This window comes from Sardina pilchardus, chromosome 15 (genome assembly GCF_963854185.1).
Source record: "Sardina pilchardus chromosome 15, fSarPil1.1, whole genome shotgun sequence".
Taxonomy (NCBI): domain Eukaryota; kingdom Metazoa; phylum Chordata; class Actinopteri; order Clupeiformes; family Clupeidae; genus Sardina; species Sardina pilchardus.
The window spans coordinates 3,791,295-3,808,153 of NC_085008.1; the positions used below are offsets into that span (position 1 = coordinate 3,791,295).

Sequence of the window (16,859 nt, forward strand, 5' to 3'; positions counted from 1 at the left end):
TTTTCGTGTATCCTCTCCGGAGACATGTAATAAGGGGTGCCCACTGGAACAGACAGAAAGAGAGGAAAAAAACAGAAGTTAGCATCCATCCATCCAACTCTCTCTCTCTCTGTGTGTGTGTGTGTGTGTGTGTGTGTGTGTGTGTGTGTGTGTGTCTGTGCGTCTCTGTTAAATGGGGCGATGTGAGGAGACGCTGGCTGCCGTTCATCCATGGATGCTTCACTGACACGGACACCAAGAGGAGAGGGAGGTATAGAACGAGGAAGAGGGGGATGAGGGCTCTCTGATGGAGAGGAGAGGAGAGGAAAAATGAAGAGAGCAGATGAATCAAGCAGAGGATGAACTCACGGCATACTGTAGAAACAACCGACCCAAACCTCCAACTTTAAAATGAGAAAAGAAAAATCTGCAAGTTTCCGGGACAGTCTCAGTAGACTAAATTGTACAACTCTGAGGAACTTGGGGCCAGGTTCTCACGGCGACCCAAGTTCAAGTTTGACCAAGGTCATTTCCCAGTCTGACCCACTCTCTTTACGGTCCAATCAGATTAAAGGAATAAAAGCCCCCCCCCCCCTAAAGATAATCATTGTGCTGCCCAATGTCTCTGTGGCCCATGTGGAGTACTGTAATGAGTGAGTGGTATTCAGAGACAGAAGCCTCAGCACTTGACCATCCTGCACAAGTATGGACTGCTGATCAATCACAGGTCCTCCAGGGATGGGAACGACCCATTAAGAGACCAGTGCTAATGTGACCACGTCCTTTGGGTGTAAATGTGAACATATTCATATATTCTACTGTACATGTTCCCACATGTGACTGTGTGTGTGTGTGTGTGTGTGTGTGCATGTACATAATTCTATAAGTATCAAGCCCACAGCCAGTAGACAGGAGGGCGGCTGTCATTCACCTTTCATTAGAAACCAGCGCGAGTGATTTAAAGCAGAACACACACACACACACACACACACACACACACACACACACACACACACACACACACACACACACACACACACACACACACACACACACACACACACACACACACACACACACACACACACACACACACACACACACACACACACACACACACACACACACACACACACACACACACACACACACACACACACAATACCTCTCCTCTTGGCCTGACTTCTGAAACATGATTAAAAACCAAGGCAGAACCAAACTGCTCCCACAGATGATGGCCAATCAATGCACCTGCAGTTCTCTTTCAGTCGACGTTAACCAATGAGAAGTCATTCTTCGATGACGTCATCTATCTGAATCAATCCTTTATATAGGTACCAGCCCATGAGAATATCCTGTAAAGAATGGTTGGAGATTGTTTCAGATCGATGACTTCCCATTGGTTAGTGTCTCGTGTTCTCCAGAGAGTGGTTGTTTCACGATGCTTCATCAAGGCTGGAAGGCATTCTATACTTCTGGTAGCTGAGGTCAGGGGTGTGTGAGTGTGTGTGCTGACAAGCTCCCAAACTAAAGAAACTACACTCTTAGAATGAATGTGTTACAAACTGTATTGTCCCTATCTGGTCAGAGATGTCTTAAACAGAAGTGGTGCTATTTTCAACACATACAGTATGTTGTAAGAGTGTACACAGTATAACAAAAACAACATGTTAGAAACAACACAAATTGTGTTGTCCCTATCTACAACACAAGCTGTATTATTTTCAACCCATTCATTTTAAGAGTGCACTACTAAAGTGGCATTTTTACGGCGGGGTATCTGCTCAACTCAAAATAGTACCCTCTTTAACGTTGCTGGGTGCCATAGCGACGCCGAAGGAAACCTAGCATGGCGTTATTAATGCAGTACACACAGTAATAACGATCAATAACGGCGGAAATCAAAGGGAATTTGTTTCTGATTCCTAGTATGTGGTTGTTTGAGTTAATGTTCATTTCAATCCATGAGAAACCATTCATTGATCGATAAGGAGATAGAATGCTCTTTTTTCCGAACTGCAGGACGTTATTCCGTTGAATATGACCTGTTGTGAATACCAATTTTAAGAACTAGACTGTGTTACATTATTAAAGTTAACTGCTTGATGATGGGCTTATCCAGAGCACAGCAATGTCAACAGCAACCAATCAGTAACCTCCGATTCTTTCACATCACCTTTTGGTATTGTCTAGCTTGGAACCTCAACGTCTTCTATGACTGAGACTGAGGCTCATTTCCAGCAGGTTCAAACGTCTCTGGACAACTGGAGAATCAAGAGCAGCGTTGGCTGTCAGTATGCAGTGTGGTAAAGGGGGTGGGGGTGCAGCAGAAAGGGGGACTGTTCCAGGAACAGCTGAGTAGCTGACCAGCTCTCTTTTTCATAACCTGGGGTGGGAGAGACTGGGGGGGGGGGGCAGTTGAGCTGACAGAGGAGAAGAGGAGGGCAGAGAACCACCTACAGAGTAGACAACAAAGAATGATGACTAGGGAGAGAAGGAGAGAGAGAGAGAGAGAGAGAGAGAGAGAGAGAGAAAGAAAGGGTTGGAATAAGAGACATGGAACACAGGATAAATGGAAGATGGGAGAGGGAGAGCAGGAGAGGTTGTGGAAGACTGATAGAGGGTTTAGAGAGATAGCCGGGGCTAGAGAGAAATGGCCATGGATAGAGTGGTGGGAGAGAGGGAGAGAGAGAATGACAGAGGGGAGAGAGATAGAGAGTGCAAGCGAGTAGAATGGGACGGATAGCTGGTAATTGGCAGTGAGTAATAGCTAGACAGCACAGGAGAGAATGCTGGGACCCATGAGGATGGCTACCCAAAACAACGCGCACACACACACACACACACACACACACACACACACACACACACACACACACACACACACACACACACACACACACACACACACACACACACACACACACACACACACACACACACACACACACACACACACACACACACACACACACAAACACACACACACACACACACACACACACTTCTGTAGCCCGAGTGCAGAGTTGTTGGCAAATATAGAATACACACAAATGCCCACAACCGCTTGTTGCTACTCTACCACAGATGACCTTTTAGAACACACACACACACTCACACACTCGCACACACAGTCCCTCTGCAGCAACTCTGGCTCTGGCTCTGGCTCTCAATCTAACACTTAGCAGGCCGTGTCAGGAGAGCTTAAGCATGAAAGATTGATGTTCAAGAAAAACAGAGAGAGAGAAAGAAAGAAACAGAAGAACAAAAGCAAGCGGATAGAGAGAAAGAGACAATAAAAAAGAGAGAGGGTCCAAAATCCTGACAAATACTCACAGTTTACAAAAGTTTAGCCCTGATACAAGAGGCCAATATCCAGTTGAGTCTCAGATGGCCAAGAGCATCCAAACATATACAAAAACACTGAAAGGCAGGGGACTGTGTCCACTCCAGCCACAGACCCTCTCCCTCTCCCTCTCCCTCTCCCTCTCCCTCTTCCTCTTCCTCTTCCTCTTCCTCTTCCTCTTCCTCTTCCTCTCTCCCTCTCTCTCTCTCTCTCTCTCTCTCTCTCTCTCTCTCTCTCTCTCTCTCTCTCTCTCTCTCTCTCTCTCTCTCTCTCCCTCTCTCCCTCTCTCCCTCTCCCTCTCCCTCTCCCTCTCCCTCTCCCTCTCCCTCTCTCTCCCCCTCACTCCCTCACTCCCTCACTCCCTCACTCCCTCACTCCCTCCCTCTCTCACTCCCCCTGGCAGTCATATTAGCATTAACATTAACACTGACCAGGTAACTAAAATCACAGACATAACTACACATGTACTGAACAGTAATGTCCTGCATATAAACTGCATTGTGTATAAGCCGCAGGACAGTGTTTTATGGAAGTTAAAAGAAACAAAACCATATTAACACCATAGTAACTGCCCCCCCCTCATAGCTGAAGAAATGTTGCAAAATCAATGTACAGTATAAGCCGTGGCTTATAGTCGGGAAATTACGGTACACTCAGACGACACAAGACACAATCTCACCATACTGGGATGCAGTGTCCTGTGACGAGTCTGAATTGCTACGCCAACCGGCCTTTCTCACAGTCTGAGAGAGGATAAACCGTGCCAGCACAGGCAACCACTGCACTAATCAAACCATCTTCACACAACACTCATTATGGGCTGTTTCATTACAGAGAGGGGGAGAGAGAGAGAAAGCGAGAAGGGGAGAGAGAGAGAAAGACAGAGAGAGCGAGAAGGGGAGAGAGAGAGAAAGAGTGTGTGTGAAGGAGAGGGAGAGAGACAGGAAGGGGTTATAGAGAGAATAGTCCGATGAGAAGAGAGAAGGAAGCACCCCTGCTTGAACGTGAAAGCAGCTTTCTAGGGTGTAATCAAGATTAAGGCAGATACACCCGATCCTCTATGCTCTTCCTCTCAGCTCTCTCTCTCTCTCTCACACACACACACACACACACATGCACACACACACACACACCTGGATCAGATCACTGCCCCCCCTCCCCCATCCTCTATCCAAAACCTATCTGAACAAGAGACTGTGGTGTAATTAACACCGTTCTTCATTTCTTTTTTCCTGTGTGTGTGTGTGTGTGTGTGTGTGTGTGTGTGTGTGTATGTATGCGCGTGTTAATTAGGAAAAGCGGGGCAGTGGATTACAGCTACTTCTCTGTGGCGTTTTCTTTTTTAATCACCTCTTTCACTGTTGTGTTTTTTTTCCTGACTCTCTTTCTTTCTTTTTCTTGCTTTCTTCCCCTCTGCTCTGCGCTCTGCTCTGTTCTTCTCTTAACCTCCATCCTACCGTCGGTAACTCCATCACCCCAGCCCTTCCACCTCAGCCCAACTTCACTTAACGAGCTGGAGGCCGCTGAAGAATATGCAAAGCAAAGAGAGATTTCTGTGCATAACCCCCCTCGTCTTTCTTGGTTTCATTTGTTATCGCTGTCTCCCCCCCCCCCCCCCCTTTTTTTCTCATCGCAAAAGCTACAGAACCCGCTGGAGAGGCCAGAATTTGAAGCCTGGGGCTCTACGTGTGTGTGTGTGTGTGAGAGTGTGTCTGTGAGCGTGTGTGTGTGTGTGTGTGTGAGTGTGTGTGTGTGTGTGTGAGTGTGTGTGTACGCACATGCTGACAAGAGTACAGCAGCACTTTCTGCAGACCTCCATCTAGCAAGAAGGAGTGCGCGCGCGAGCACACACACACATACGCGCACATTCTTCCACCACTTCTCTCTCATTACACGCCAAACTGTCAACCTCCATACCCTCCCCTACAGGGAGACGGAGTGATTGAGAGACAGAGACAGAGACAGAGAGGGAGGCCTGGCGAGAGAGGAGCAAAGAGAAAATTAAAATACAACCGCCGCACAAAGACCAGAGATGGATGCAGGAGACACCGAAAGCCATACAGAGACAAGGAGAAAGAGAATACAAGAGTATATGGGGGGGGGATCAGTGTGTGTTGTTAGTGTGTGTCTAGTGTGTGTCTAGTGTGTGTGTGTGTGTGTGTGTGTGTGTGCTGGGGCAATGGCAGCCTGGTCTGAAGGCTTTCAGCAGTCATGAAGAAACGGATCAGCTTAAACACTCGGTCACAGCACACAGTCTGGCCAAGGAGCACACCGCAGGACAGAGACTCGGCCACACACACACACACACACACACACACACACACAACCAAATGAGAAAAACACATTTCAAGAACTTCACATTTCATATATACATAATTAATGGTTTTACTGCCCTTAGTGCCGTACCGACCCAAACTCAATTCCAGTCACATCGAAACACATGTCTTAACAGCATGACCAGTACAAGTGCTTAATAGCCAACCACCAGACACATGCAGCCCTCACGTCATCCATCAGTGGCCAGGGTCCCAAAGGGCATGTTTTACTGAGGGCCATGTCAAACACACAAACAGCCCTGAGCTACAACACCAGCAAGCCCACCAGCTCACCACACCTGCCTCAGTGGTGGAGGGGGAGGGAGGGGGAGGGGAGGGAGAGAGACAGACAGACAGACAGATAGACAGACAGACAGACAGAAAAAGGGAGGGAGAGAGAGAGCGAGAGAGAAAAAGAGAGAGACAGAGAGAGAGAGAGAGAGAGAGAGAGAGAGCGGTAGACTCATAGAGAGACTGTACTGTATGGATGTGCTTCCTTCAGATACCTGTATTACTGTAGTATGGCACTGTACTGGCCAGTGGCCAATGTTACCTTCAGAGAGAAGTATGGATGCCTATGGATGTATGGATGGAATTCCCTTTAATGCTTTTGCTGATTGTCTATTTGTGTATGCATTGTGAGTGGTGTGTGTGTGTATGTATGTATGTATGTATGTGTGCACTGTGCATGTACGTATGCATGTGTGTGTGTGTGTGTGTGTGTGTATGTATGTATGTGTGTGTGACTGAGGGACAGATGAAAAAAGTGAGTGAGGGAGGGAGGGAGAGGGAGTACAGCAAACCCACTTCCTGTCTGAAGGGTCGTTAGGATGTCATTACTGAGGGACCACAATTGAGGCCATATTCTACCCAGTTTGCTTAGCCAGCTATCCCTCTCTTTCTCTCTCTCCCTCTCTCTCTCTCTCCGTCTCAAACACACCTCTGTCTCTCCACTTCCTTGTGCCCTCGCTCTCTTATTCCTCTGTCCGCGTCCTTAAACAGTCCCATGCTCAGCCTGTGGAGGGCGCTGTGACTTCAACTTTTAAGACGCCTGGCTCCTTCGCGCACTTGCATCACCTCCCTGGCTTCTCAAACCCCGTCTGTGTTGTTCATTCCACAGCGGTGATGTTAACGCTGGCGACTGCTGTGTCTAGCCCATTTACATTATTCAACATATAAAATAATTTCCTTTCAAAAAAGTAAGAACAACAAAAACATATATCTAATTGTCAAGATATCATCTGCTTAACAACCTGTCCATTTTCCAGAGCAATTAGTGTCTCCGGTCTAATGATTTATGAATGCTCAAACACCGACTTATTGGTTTAAGCTCAGAGTTGTGGATACTGGTTCTCTCGCTCATCTGGAGTGATTGGCAACACTAAGGAGAGAGAGCACGCTCGCCACACAGGCGAGGATGAATTAAACATCGCATTTTTTTTATTAGAACAAAAACCGAAAGAGTGCACAATGTACACCGAAGGGGAAAAAAATGCACAGCTGCTTGTCCACTAATGGTGTCCTTCAATGTTTATGAGAGGATCGGAGCAAGTTATAGAAAGACGCACACGTGCAGTCAGATACACACACATACACCTACCCCACACCCACACACACACACACACACACACACTGCTAAAAAGCTGTAGGAATGTCACATAACCTGGACGCCAGTGTTTTTGTGGCTGTAAAGGCTCGAAAGGGACAGGCTGTTAACAAACTGTAAAAATGAAAGAATTTGGTTTAAAACAACAGGTCATCTCACATATAGGAAGTACTAAAACTGCACACACACACACACACAACTGCTCACACACAGGGTACCTGCAGCCACATGACTCTCACCAGTCGAGTGTTACTCACTCACTCACTCACCCACACACACACACACATGCTCGCACACACACACACACACACACACACGTACATGCTCATTAAAACAGTGTGGCTGAGAGGTGTGTGTGTGTGTAAGGAAGGGGGGCTAAAATGATTTTATTTCCTATAAGTGTCTGCTTCCCGGGAGGAGCCGTCCAGCGCACCCTCAGCGGGAGGTAAAGTGCGCGTGTGTGTGCAAGCACAGTATACATACACACACACACACACACACACACACACACGTACCTGTTTTCTGCCCAGAAAGCCAAGCAGCAGCATAACTAGCATTCAATTACCAGGCAAGTGCATATGTTAGAGGCAGCCTGTGTGCGTGTGTGTGTGTGTGTGCGTGTGTGTGGTGTGTGTGTGTGTGTGTGTGTGTGCGTGTGTGTGTGTGCAAACTGAGCCCTGATTCCTTACACTCAAGACATCATGTGTGCCGAGGTCGAAGATCACAGAAACAGGAAACACCCTAACCAGTCAATGGGGTGGGGGCGGGGGTGGGGGTGGGGTAGGGTTCTACACCCCTCAAACCCCAACCCTGCACCCTGCACCCCCACACCCTCTCCCCGCTCTCGCCGTAAGGCCCCCGGGGGTGAGGGGCGAGTATGAGGTGCACGGGGGGGTGGTTGATGGGCAAGCCCCTTAAAACATGGACACATGCGCCCGTTCCCCAGCCACTGATGAAACACATCCAGTCGCACTAATTAAAGGGACTTTAACCTCCTTCCATTCGTGGACGTTTGCCCTCTCCTAGACTTTTTTTCCCCAAATGACAGGACAGGGCAGAGATAGAGGGAACGAAGGGAAAAAAACAATGATAGACAAAAAAGAAAGCACTAAAATAAGAGCAGCAAATAAGAGAGATTTGATGAGACAGAGCTGTAGCTTAGAATAGCAAAAACAACAGAAACAAACAGAAAGTGAGGTTAAAAAAATGAAAAGGTTCAAGATGACACTAGTCAGTGAGAGTAATCCAGGGTGGATGGGGAAGGAGGCGCCGTACCTAGCGAGTGTGCGGCCGTGGTCTTGGAGCTGAAGAAGCGGCCCAATCCCAGGTCTCCCAACTTCACCACACCCGTGGCTGTGATGAACACGTTAGCGGGCTTTATATCTGTAACACACACACACACACACACACGGAACAGAAATGAGCATTCCACACACAAACGCACACACACAAACATGTGTACGAACACAACCTAAGCACAAATAAACAGCCTGTGCAAAAATATTTACTGCTTTGTACACAACAGCATACAAGCAAATGAATGCGACAAACCAGTTGGGGATACAGAGCAAGAGAGCGAGTGCCACAGAGGAACGAGAGGAGCACACAGGAACACAGCCCAACGTTGTCGGCGCATTACCGCAACGTCGCTGCAAGTCCATTGGAAGGCACCCGTAATGAGGAGAAGGTGATTGGAGGCGCGGGGAGACTAATGACGGCAGCCGGGCCGTGGGCTCTGCCGTCTGCGGGGCCTAAATCACCTCAAATCACCTTTCAGAAGTCCCAGCCGGACCGGCCGCCTCCGAGCCAGACAGGAGCGCGGGGCAGGGAGGGGGGTGAGAGGGGGGTGTGAGGGGGCAGGGGGGGTGTTATTGGACGCATGTGTTCCATAAACACCGCAGCGTTTGATGTTCAACACCTTGAAACATTGAACCTGAGCCCCCACCCCCCCCACCCGACAAACTCCTCTCCTCGTCTCACTGCACTTCCACACACACACACACACACACACACACACACACACACACACACACACACACACACACACACACACACACACACACAAATGCCCTGCCTTTTCAAATCACATACACATACGTATCTAAAATATCCAAACAAATGTACACCCGAAACACACACACACACACACACACACACACACACACACACACACACACACACACACACACACACACACACATCAGATAAAAGCCTCACTCTATGAAGCCTGTGTCAGATTGTGAAATTGAACTCTCTAGAGGTGCCAAGTGATGGGATTAAATGGATTTTTCCTGGCTGCTCCTTAACCAGACGTCTCACCGCATCCCCTCCTCGCGCTCTGAGAGCTAACAGCGGAAACACTGACCTGAGGCCTGCGGAGGAGCCTCTGCCGTGGCATGTTTCTGCTTTCTATTAAACAGCTGGGCGATGTGATGACACCGCGAGGTGACAGAGGGGTCTGGGGGGATGCCAGTGAAATCTAGAGCATTATAAAAACAGCCGTAGCATGTGATGATCTAGCCGGGGATGGGACGCGTGTGTTTTTGCATTGTGTTTCTGTGTGAGTGTGTGTGTGTGTGTGTGTGTGTGTGTGTGTGTGTGTGTGTGTGTGTACAGTACATACAGGCGAGAGGGCCCCAGGTGTACCGAGACCGCTGATCCCTGCATATGTGTGTACAGTGTGTGTGTGTGTGTGTGTTGTACCTGCAATGTTAAGTAATGGAGAGGCGATCTGATGGGTGTCCTCAGCAGACACAAGGTCTGATTGGTGTGGATGGCTGAGCTGAGCTGAGCTCCAGTGGGGCTCAAAGAGCCAAGGGAGGGGGGGGGGGGCTCAAACCCCGGCCAAAGGAAAAAAACACCTGGAGCAGCAAGGACGTCTGGGATGGATGTTTGACACTATTGCTCCTTGCATCCACATATGGAGGTATATTTAAGGGTGTGTTTGTGTGTGTGTGTGTGTGTGTGTATGTGTGTGTGCTGGGTCCAGGGAGACTAAGGGACACCACTGCTCCACAGCAATGCTGACCAATTAGTGCTGCTGTGGGGGATTCATCTCAGCGTGGGGAGGGAGCAGGCTGGGCACACAGGCACTGTCCTGTGGCTGGCACATGGTGCCCCATCCCACCGCGCTCTGAGCCGCCCTGCCATTTGAACACAAGTCTGAGAGTGACGCACACAAGCAGGTGACACTGCGCATCGCAAATCTGGGAATTATCTCAGATAGACATACTGTACATACAGCAGTCTCAAAGAGGAGAATAAACACATAATCTTCCCATAGATACAAACACAGAATTCACACACACATACACACATACACATACACATACACATACACACACACATACAGTACACACACACACACACACACACGTCTGTCACTCAAACATAAGATCAGCGTAATCCTACACACAGGCTGAATCCCAGCACGGCCATACAAACACACTGACACAAATCCCACTCCGACTCCCAGCCCATGACCCAAGAGGCCCGGCGTCTTTCACCGAGCAGTGACCCTGAACCACTGACAGCAGACGGGTCTGCATATCATTGAGATACTCCGCCACAGACCGGGAGGACCAATTCACTGCTTTTAACTGACTGCATTTCCCCAAAGGGCTTCAATTCTGAGTGTTTTGAAGGAGGTGGTGTTTGGAAAATACATAAAGAGAACTGCACAGGCCACATAAGATCGTGTTTTGAACTGACCTGAAAAAGTAAGAGTGCATTTGTTTCGTGTTCATTAGTGCTCATATGTCAACAACTGAAAGTAATTCTGAATATAGCACCATTGCAAATGTCTTGACTCTGGTGGTTTGAATAGTGGACTGGGGCAGCAGGGTTCAGGCCCATTTGCGTGCGCTTGTAGAGCGGTGCTGTGGGGCCCTGCAGCCTATTGCACTGGTGTCTTGACTCCTCTGTAATGAACGTCTGTGAATGTGGGTGTATGAAACGCCGGGTGGGTGTAGGCAGTTGCACGGGGCGTAGGTCGGTGGGGTTGTGCATATAGCTGTGTGTCGAAGAAAGCTGAGGGGAGGTGGTGGTGTTTGTGAAGATACAGGCATTCAGGTTATCCAAGCTGTGCCTCTGTTTTTATTGCTATGAATCTGTGTCTGTGTGTGTGTGTGTGTGTGTGTGTGTGTGTGTGTGTGCTTCTGGGGGTATGTGTGCATGCACTTGCATTGGTCATATTTAGCATGAATGCATCAATGTCTTGTGTGGGTGTGTGGATGCATTCATGTCTACATGGGAGGTGCGTGCATGTGTGTGTGTGTGTGTGTGTGTGTGTGTACGTACCTCTGTGCATAACGCGGCGGGAGTGCATGTGCTCCAGCGCACTGCACAACTGCACAAAGTACTTCCACACCGTCCTCTCTGGGATGAGCCGCTTCTGCTTCTTAAAGTGCTGCAGGCACACAGACAGAACACAGCGGTCACTCAAACACATACTGTACGGACCGAGCAGTCCGACAACATGCACAGAATACATCACCAGCTCTATGAAGAGACAAGAACTAGTTCAGTCATTGCCTCGGAAACAAAATCACAGTGGTTAAGTGCTGATTAGGACTTAACAACACATGTGAATGTGTACTTGAAGACAAACGCTAAAACAGTAAAAATGGTCAACTATATTAATCTGAATGCGTGAAAGGACACTTCAAGAGCCTAGTTTCATGGCCAGGTTTTTTCCTGCTCTACCAGCAGTAGCGATGTGACCTTTGTCGTTCTGCATGGCTTGGCAGCATCTCACAAAATCTCTCAGCTCCAGACTTGTGCTCCCACAGCAGTCTGCCGCAGCATCAGCAGAGTCGGGACCAGCGGATGCAAATTCAACACAGGCCCTTTTGATTTGGCTCCATTGGAAAGGGGGGGGGGGGGGGTACTTTACCCCTCTCTCATTTCTCAGGGCATGCCAATGGAAAGCACATGAGTCCTGCAAGGATGGGAAGACGGAGGAGGAAAAATAAGGAGCGTTTGTGGTTTGTTTCAAAATGTCCACATCTGGGTTGGTGCTCCAGCGCTGGTCCCCTGGTCCCACCATTAACCCCACCCCAGAAAAAACCCAGAAACCAACCCACCCCCCCCTCCCACCCCGCCCCACATACACACCCAACCCCCTTTCCCTATAACTTAACCTGAGAGTTCCCCAAATGCTGCTTCATCGGCTCCGTTTGGTTCTCCTGTTAGATCGAATGCACTTTCGCTGATCGGCCCCCGTTTTGTGTGGGCATCAGAGTGCATTGTGGGATGATGGTGGAGGTGGTGGCAGAGGGAGAAGAGAGGAGGGGGGCTGGAGGAGGTGGAGTAGGACTCCTGTTTTACATCTTGCCTCTGGAAGATACCCGCTGCTGATGGCAACGTCAGGGCTGTTAGGCTGTTAGGCTTTGAACCGGAGGACCTAAGCGGAGCTCTTGTGAACCATTTACTCTGGAGAGCCGTGCCACGAAGTGCGCAACTAATCAAATTATGCCGAGCATCAAAGCTGAAATTAATACCACAATGCTTGCTTCATTTGAGATGTTCAAGGAGGGTCCTGACAGACAGAGACAACCTTTACGGAGTGGAATTACCTGCTAATTTTCTGCAGTCCTTTTGTGTGTGTGCTTTTTCTGGGGTGGACTGGGGGGAGGGGGGGGGGCTCATAATAAAGGCATGGTAATGACACGCTAATTTGTGTCGGCGCAAGTAAACAAGGGGACAGCTATCCTGTGGTTATTCCAGGACGCTGTTTTTTTAGACCGTTTTTGTGCCAGCTCTTCCTCATCTCTCTCTCCTCCAACCTCCTCCCCACCACTCCACTCCCAGAGCACCTCCACCACCACCACCACCACCTCCCTCATCTGTTTCAACCCTTCTTTTGGTGGAATAATTCCCGCGTCTCTGAATGCCATATTCTAGCCAGTGCAACCTTGGCCCACATCCAAAACAAAGCCTGTGCCTATTCTTCCCCAGCCCTCAGATTTGCATATCAGAGGGCTGTTTGATGTCAATGGGGGGAGTGTGCTTGGCCCCCTCTATGCCTTTAAAAGCAAACACTGTGCATGCAATATTCTGCAAGTGCATGCAAATCAAGGGCCATCTGATTTCATTTGAATTCTGAGATGGCCAGAGGAGAGGAGCAAGGTGGGACATGGCGGGAGGAGTGTGTGTGTGTGTGTGTGTGTGTGTGTGTGTGTGTGTGTGTGTGTGTGTGCTTACTTGTGTGTGTGTGTGTGTGTGTGTGCGTGTGTCTGTGTGTGGTGGTGGTGGTGGAGGAGAGGAGGGGGGTTGTTAAAATCAAAAAGAATAAAAAATGCTAAATTCATGCATGCAGAGCTTCTGTTTTACATATGGTACCCAGTGCAACTGAATCTAGCTCATTCATTGTTTGCCAGGAACGGTCCTGACGTCTATCTTCTTCCCGGAGTGACGCTGTGTTGTCTCCTCGAAAAAATAATAATGAAACAAACAAACAGGGAGAAAAAAAAGAAGTCAAGGGAGGCGGAAGTGAAGGTAGTGTCCATCTCCAGTCCTGCTGAATATTCCGGATGTTCACCGCTAGCCGATCAGCGTGCGCTGACGTTCGTGTTCGTTATGATGTCGATTAGTATTCGGACTCACTGTGCCGCTAATCCCCACTGTTGCTAATTAGCTACGCGGGAGCCGCACGGCTTGACCATCCCAATGTGCTTCTGCTTGTCTTGGTTTGCCGAGCACCGTTGAAGCTGGATGTGGGATTGTGACTCGCTGTTTGTGTACTTACTTGTGCACTTCGGCATTTCAAATAGGCCAGTAGTCATTATTATGCTCATGAGACGATTATGTCATATTCCCTCCTGTGGAGAACTGTTGCAGAGTTCTTACAAAAATAACTGGGGATAGATTGTCCTGTACATGAAAAAGACCATTGTTTTTTTTATTTAATCAGCAGACCAGTTGTCACAATCTCTAAAGCAATAACAGACACTTTGCACTTCACAGCATTATTTTGAGAAGTTTTGACAAATCCTACCTCTGTATGCATCAACATTCAGCCAGAATGCTGGACTGAATGCTAATGTACAACTGATCAATTAGTGCCAATGCAAAACTGCACCTATTCCCTCACTGGAAACTTGGTCTGCTGCATCATACACCTCTTGGCAGACGCTAGCAAGTGGATAAAACTCAAGACAGTCTGGGCAAGAGTGATGCGCTTAAAACCCCTTTTGTCCACTGAGACCCCACAGAAGGACTTGCTCTACGGTTGTGTCACTACGCACCCTTCCAGTCAGTCCTGCAGCACGTTGGCTCCAGATGAATAAGGCGCTTGATGTTGTAAGGTGTATGCAATGACCATATTCTGGGATCATCAATATCAGGGCGAGACCAGCTGGCATCTTACCTTTATCATACGTGACAGGTCCCCGGCGTCCGCCAGCTCCAAAACAATATTCAGCTCGTTGTCTTCAATAAAGGAGGCATGATACTTAATGACGTTAGGGTGATTCAGTTGCTGAGGAGAAAGAAACAAGAGGAGCAAAAGACCAAGGAGATCGGAGAGAGAGAGAGAGAGAGAGAGAGAGAGAAAGGGAGGAGAGAATGACAAAAAAAAGAGAGGAGGAACGGGTGAGTGTTTAAATATTAACATGACTCCCTGGGTCAACAGAGGCTTCTGAAGTCAAGAGCAGAGCAGAGCAGATGCTTGTGTGGGATATAAACATGGCATTAACATCTCATGTCCAAAGCCATCCCGGCCCCTACTTCAAAGGCCCAGGGGCTCGTTCTCAATAGCACTCGTGACTGGAGAGTGGAGAGGGGACAGCAGTGCTCGGGAATGGAACGGCTGATGTAATCCACAGGCCGGTTGTGATCACCCAAGACAAACCCAGAGAGAGATACAGGGAAAGAAAGAGAAAGAAAGAGAGAGAGAGAGAGACACGAGAGGGAGAGAGAAAGAAAGAGAAACAGACAGACAGGAAGGGTAGAAAGAGAAGGAGAGAAGAGGAGGCAACAGAGAGAAACATACAGAGAGGGAGTGAAGGAGAAAAATAATGACAGACAGACAGAAACACAGACAGAGGCAGGCGGACATGAAGACTGTGAAGTGAAAGAGGTTTTGGTCCCCTTCCAACAGAGACACACACACACACACACACACACACACACACACACACACACACACACACGCCTTGTGCCTTCTTTCTCCCCCCTTTTCCTGTTGAATGGTCAATAAGTAAGAAAATCACAAATAGTGAACAACAACAGCTGGGGGGTGCAGAGGAGAGGGGACATGACGGAGAGAGAGAAAGAAAAACACAGAACAGTGCAAATCAGCGGAAAGGAAGAGAGCAGAGAGAGAGAGAGAGGGGGGGGGGACGAATAAAACAGGACAGAGATGGAGGAATGGAGAGAGGCGAATCCTCCCGTCAGAAGGCGTAAGGCAAGGGGGGGCAGAGACGATCGCTGGCTGGCCAACGCATATCTCCACCCCAGCGCCAGCCCCCGTTATTAAAGAGATGTTCACGCTCGGCTGTGATGCCACACACACACACACACACACACGCGCACACACACGCACACACACACACAAACACAGTGATGGGTATGCCTCCATCAAAATGTGTCTGTCTCACACACACAAACATGGAGACACAAACACACACATACGTGTATGTCTGAGGGAGTGTGTATGTGTATGTGTATGTGTGCGTGTGTGTGTGTGTGTGTGTGTGCGATGGCGGTGGGGGTGGTTGGATGGAGGAGGTATTTCTGGCTCATCGCAGCATCACCACACTGATGTCCAACTCGCTTACAGTGCCCATGTGCTGTTGGCCACAGAACTATGAAAAGACTGTGTGTGTGTGTGTGTGTGTGTGTCCATGTGTTTGTGTGCCTGTGTGTGCGTGTGTATACTTGGGTCAGAGGTGGGGATAAATAAACTGAAAAATATATATATTTTTAAAATAAACAGAAAAATAGCCAGCATGAGGCACAAAACTGGAGCGCTTATTGTGCGGCTCTGTCGGGCTGGGCTCCTTGCTTGCTGCCCTCCTGTTGTCTGATCCAGCTAATCTGGCCACTGATACACCTCCACAGACCTCCCTCTCCACTTTGGAGATACCATGCTCTGTCATGCTACTCCTCCTGCTGACACCCAGTCTTATTTACTTGCTACATTTCCCAGCACTCGTTAGCACCCTTTCTCAGTGATTCAGAGAGTGCAAAATGTGATTATGAGCACTGACTGAGTAGAACACAAACATTGTATGTGTGTGTGTGTGTGTGTGTGTGTGTGTGTGTGTAGAAACTATTGAATAGGAAAATAATGAATGTGAACGCAGTTGTCGAATTGACACATCTACCAAATGTTCTTCTCACAGGAAAGCAGGCTGCGAAAGACAAACAAAAGCAATGGAGCTAAATAAGGAGGAAGAGATTTAGCAACTAACAGAAGAGACAGAGAGGCAAAGGTGACTCTTAAAGCTAAAAATACTAAGTGTGCAGAAATAAAACACACACTCTTTCTGACAGATATCTCTCTCTGTCTCTCTATCTCTCTTTCTCTCACAGACACACACACCTCAGTAAATTCTGGTCTCTGACTGCCCTGTCTCATTATTTTGATTGAAAGCTGTCCAGTGAGGTA

At 48.4% G+C, this 16,859-nt stretch overlaps 1 protein-coding gene across 1 annotated transcript in view; it reads right to left on the reverse strand.

Moving 5' to 3' along the window:
* The window catches only part of nek7 (NIMA-related kinase 7), a 74,211-nt gene that overhangs the window by 23,029 nt on the left and 34,323 nt on the right, over positions 1-16,859 (reverse strand). Inside the window, exons 5-8 of the mRNA XM_062556039.1 lie at positions 14,616-14,726; positions 11,546-11,654; positions 8,522-8,629; positions 1-43 (exon numbers count right to left, since the gene is read on the reverse strand). The exon at positions 1-43 is cut by the window's left edge and continues 52 nt beyond it. Coding sequence (XP_062412023.1) covers positions 1-43; positions 8,522-8,629; positions 11,546-11,654; positions 14,616-14,726 — 371 coding nt within the window. The remainder of the gene's footprint in view (positions 44-8,521; positions 8,630-11,545; positions 11,655-14,615; positions 14,727-16,859) is intronic.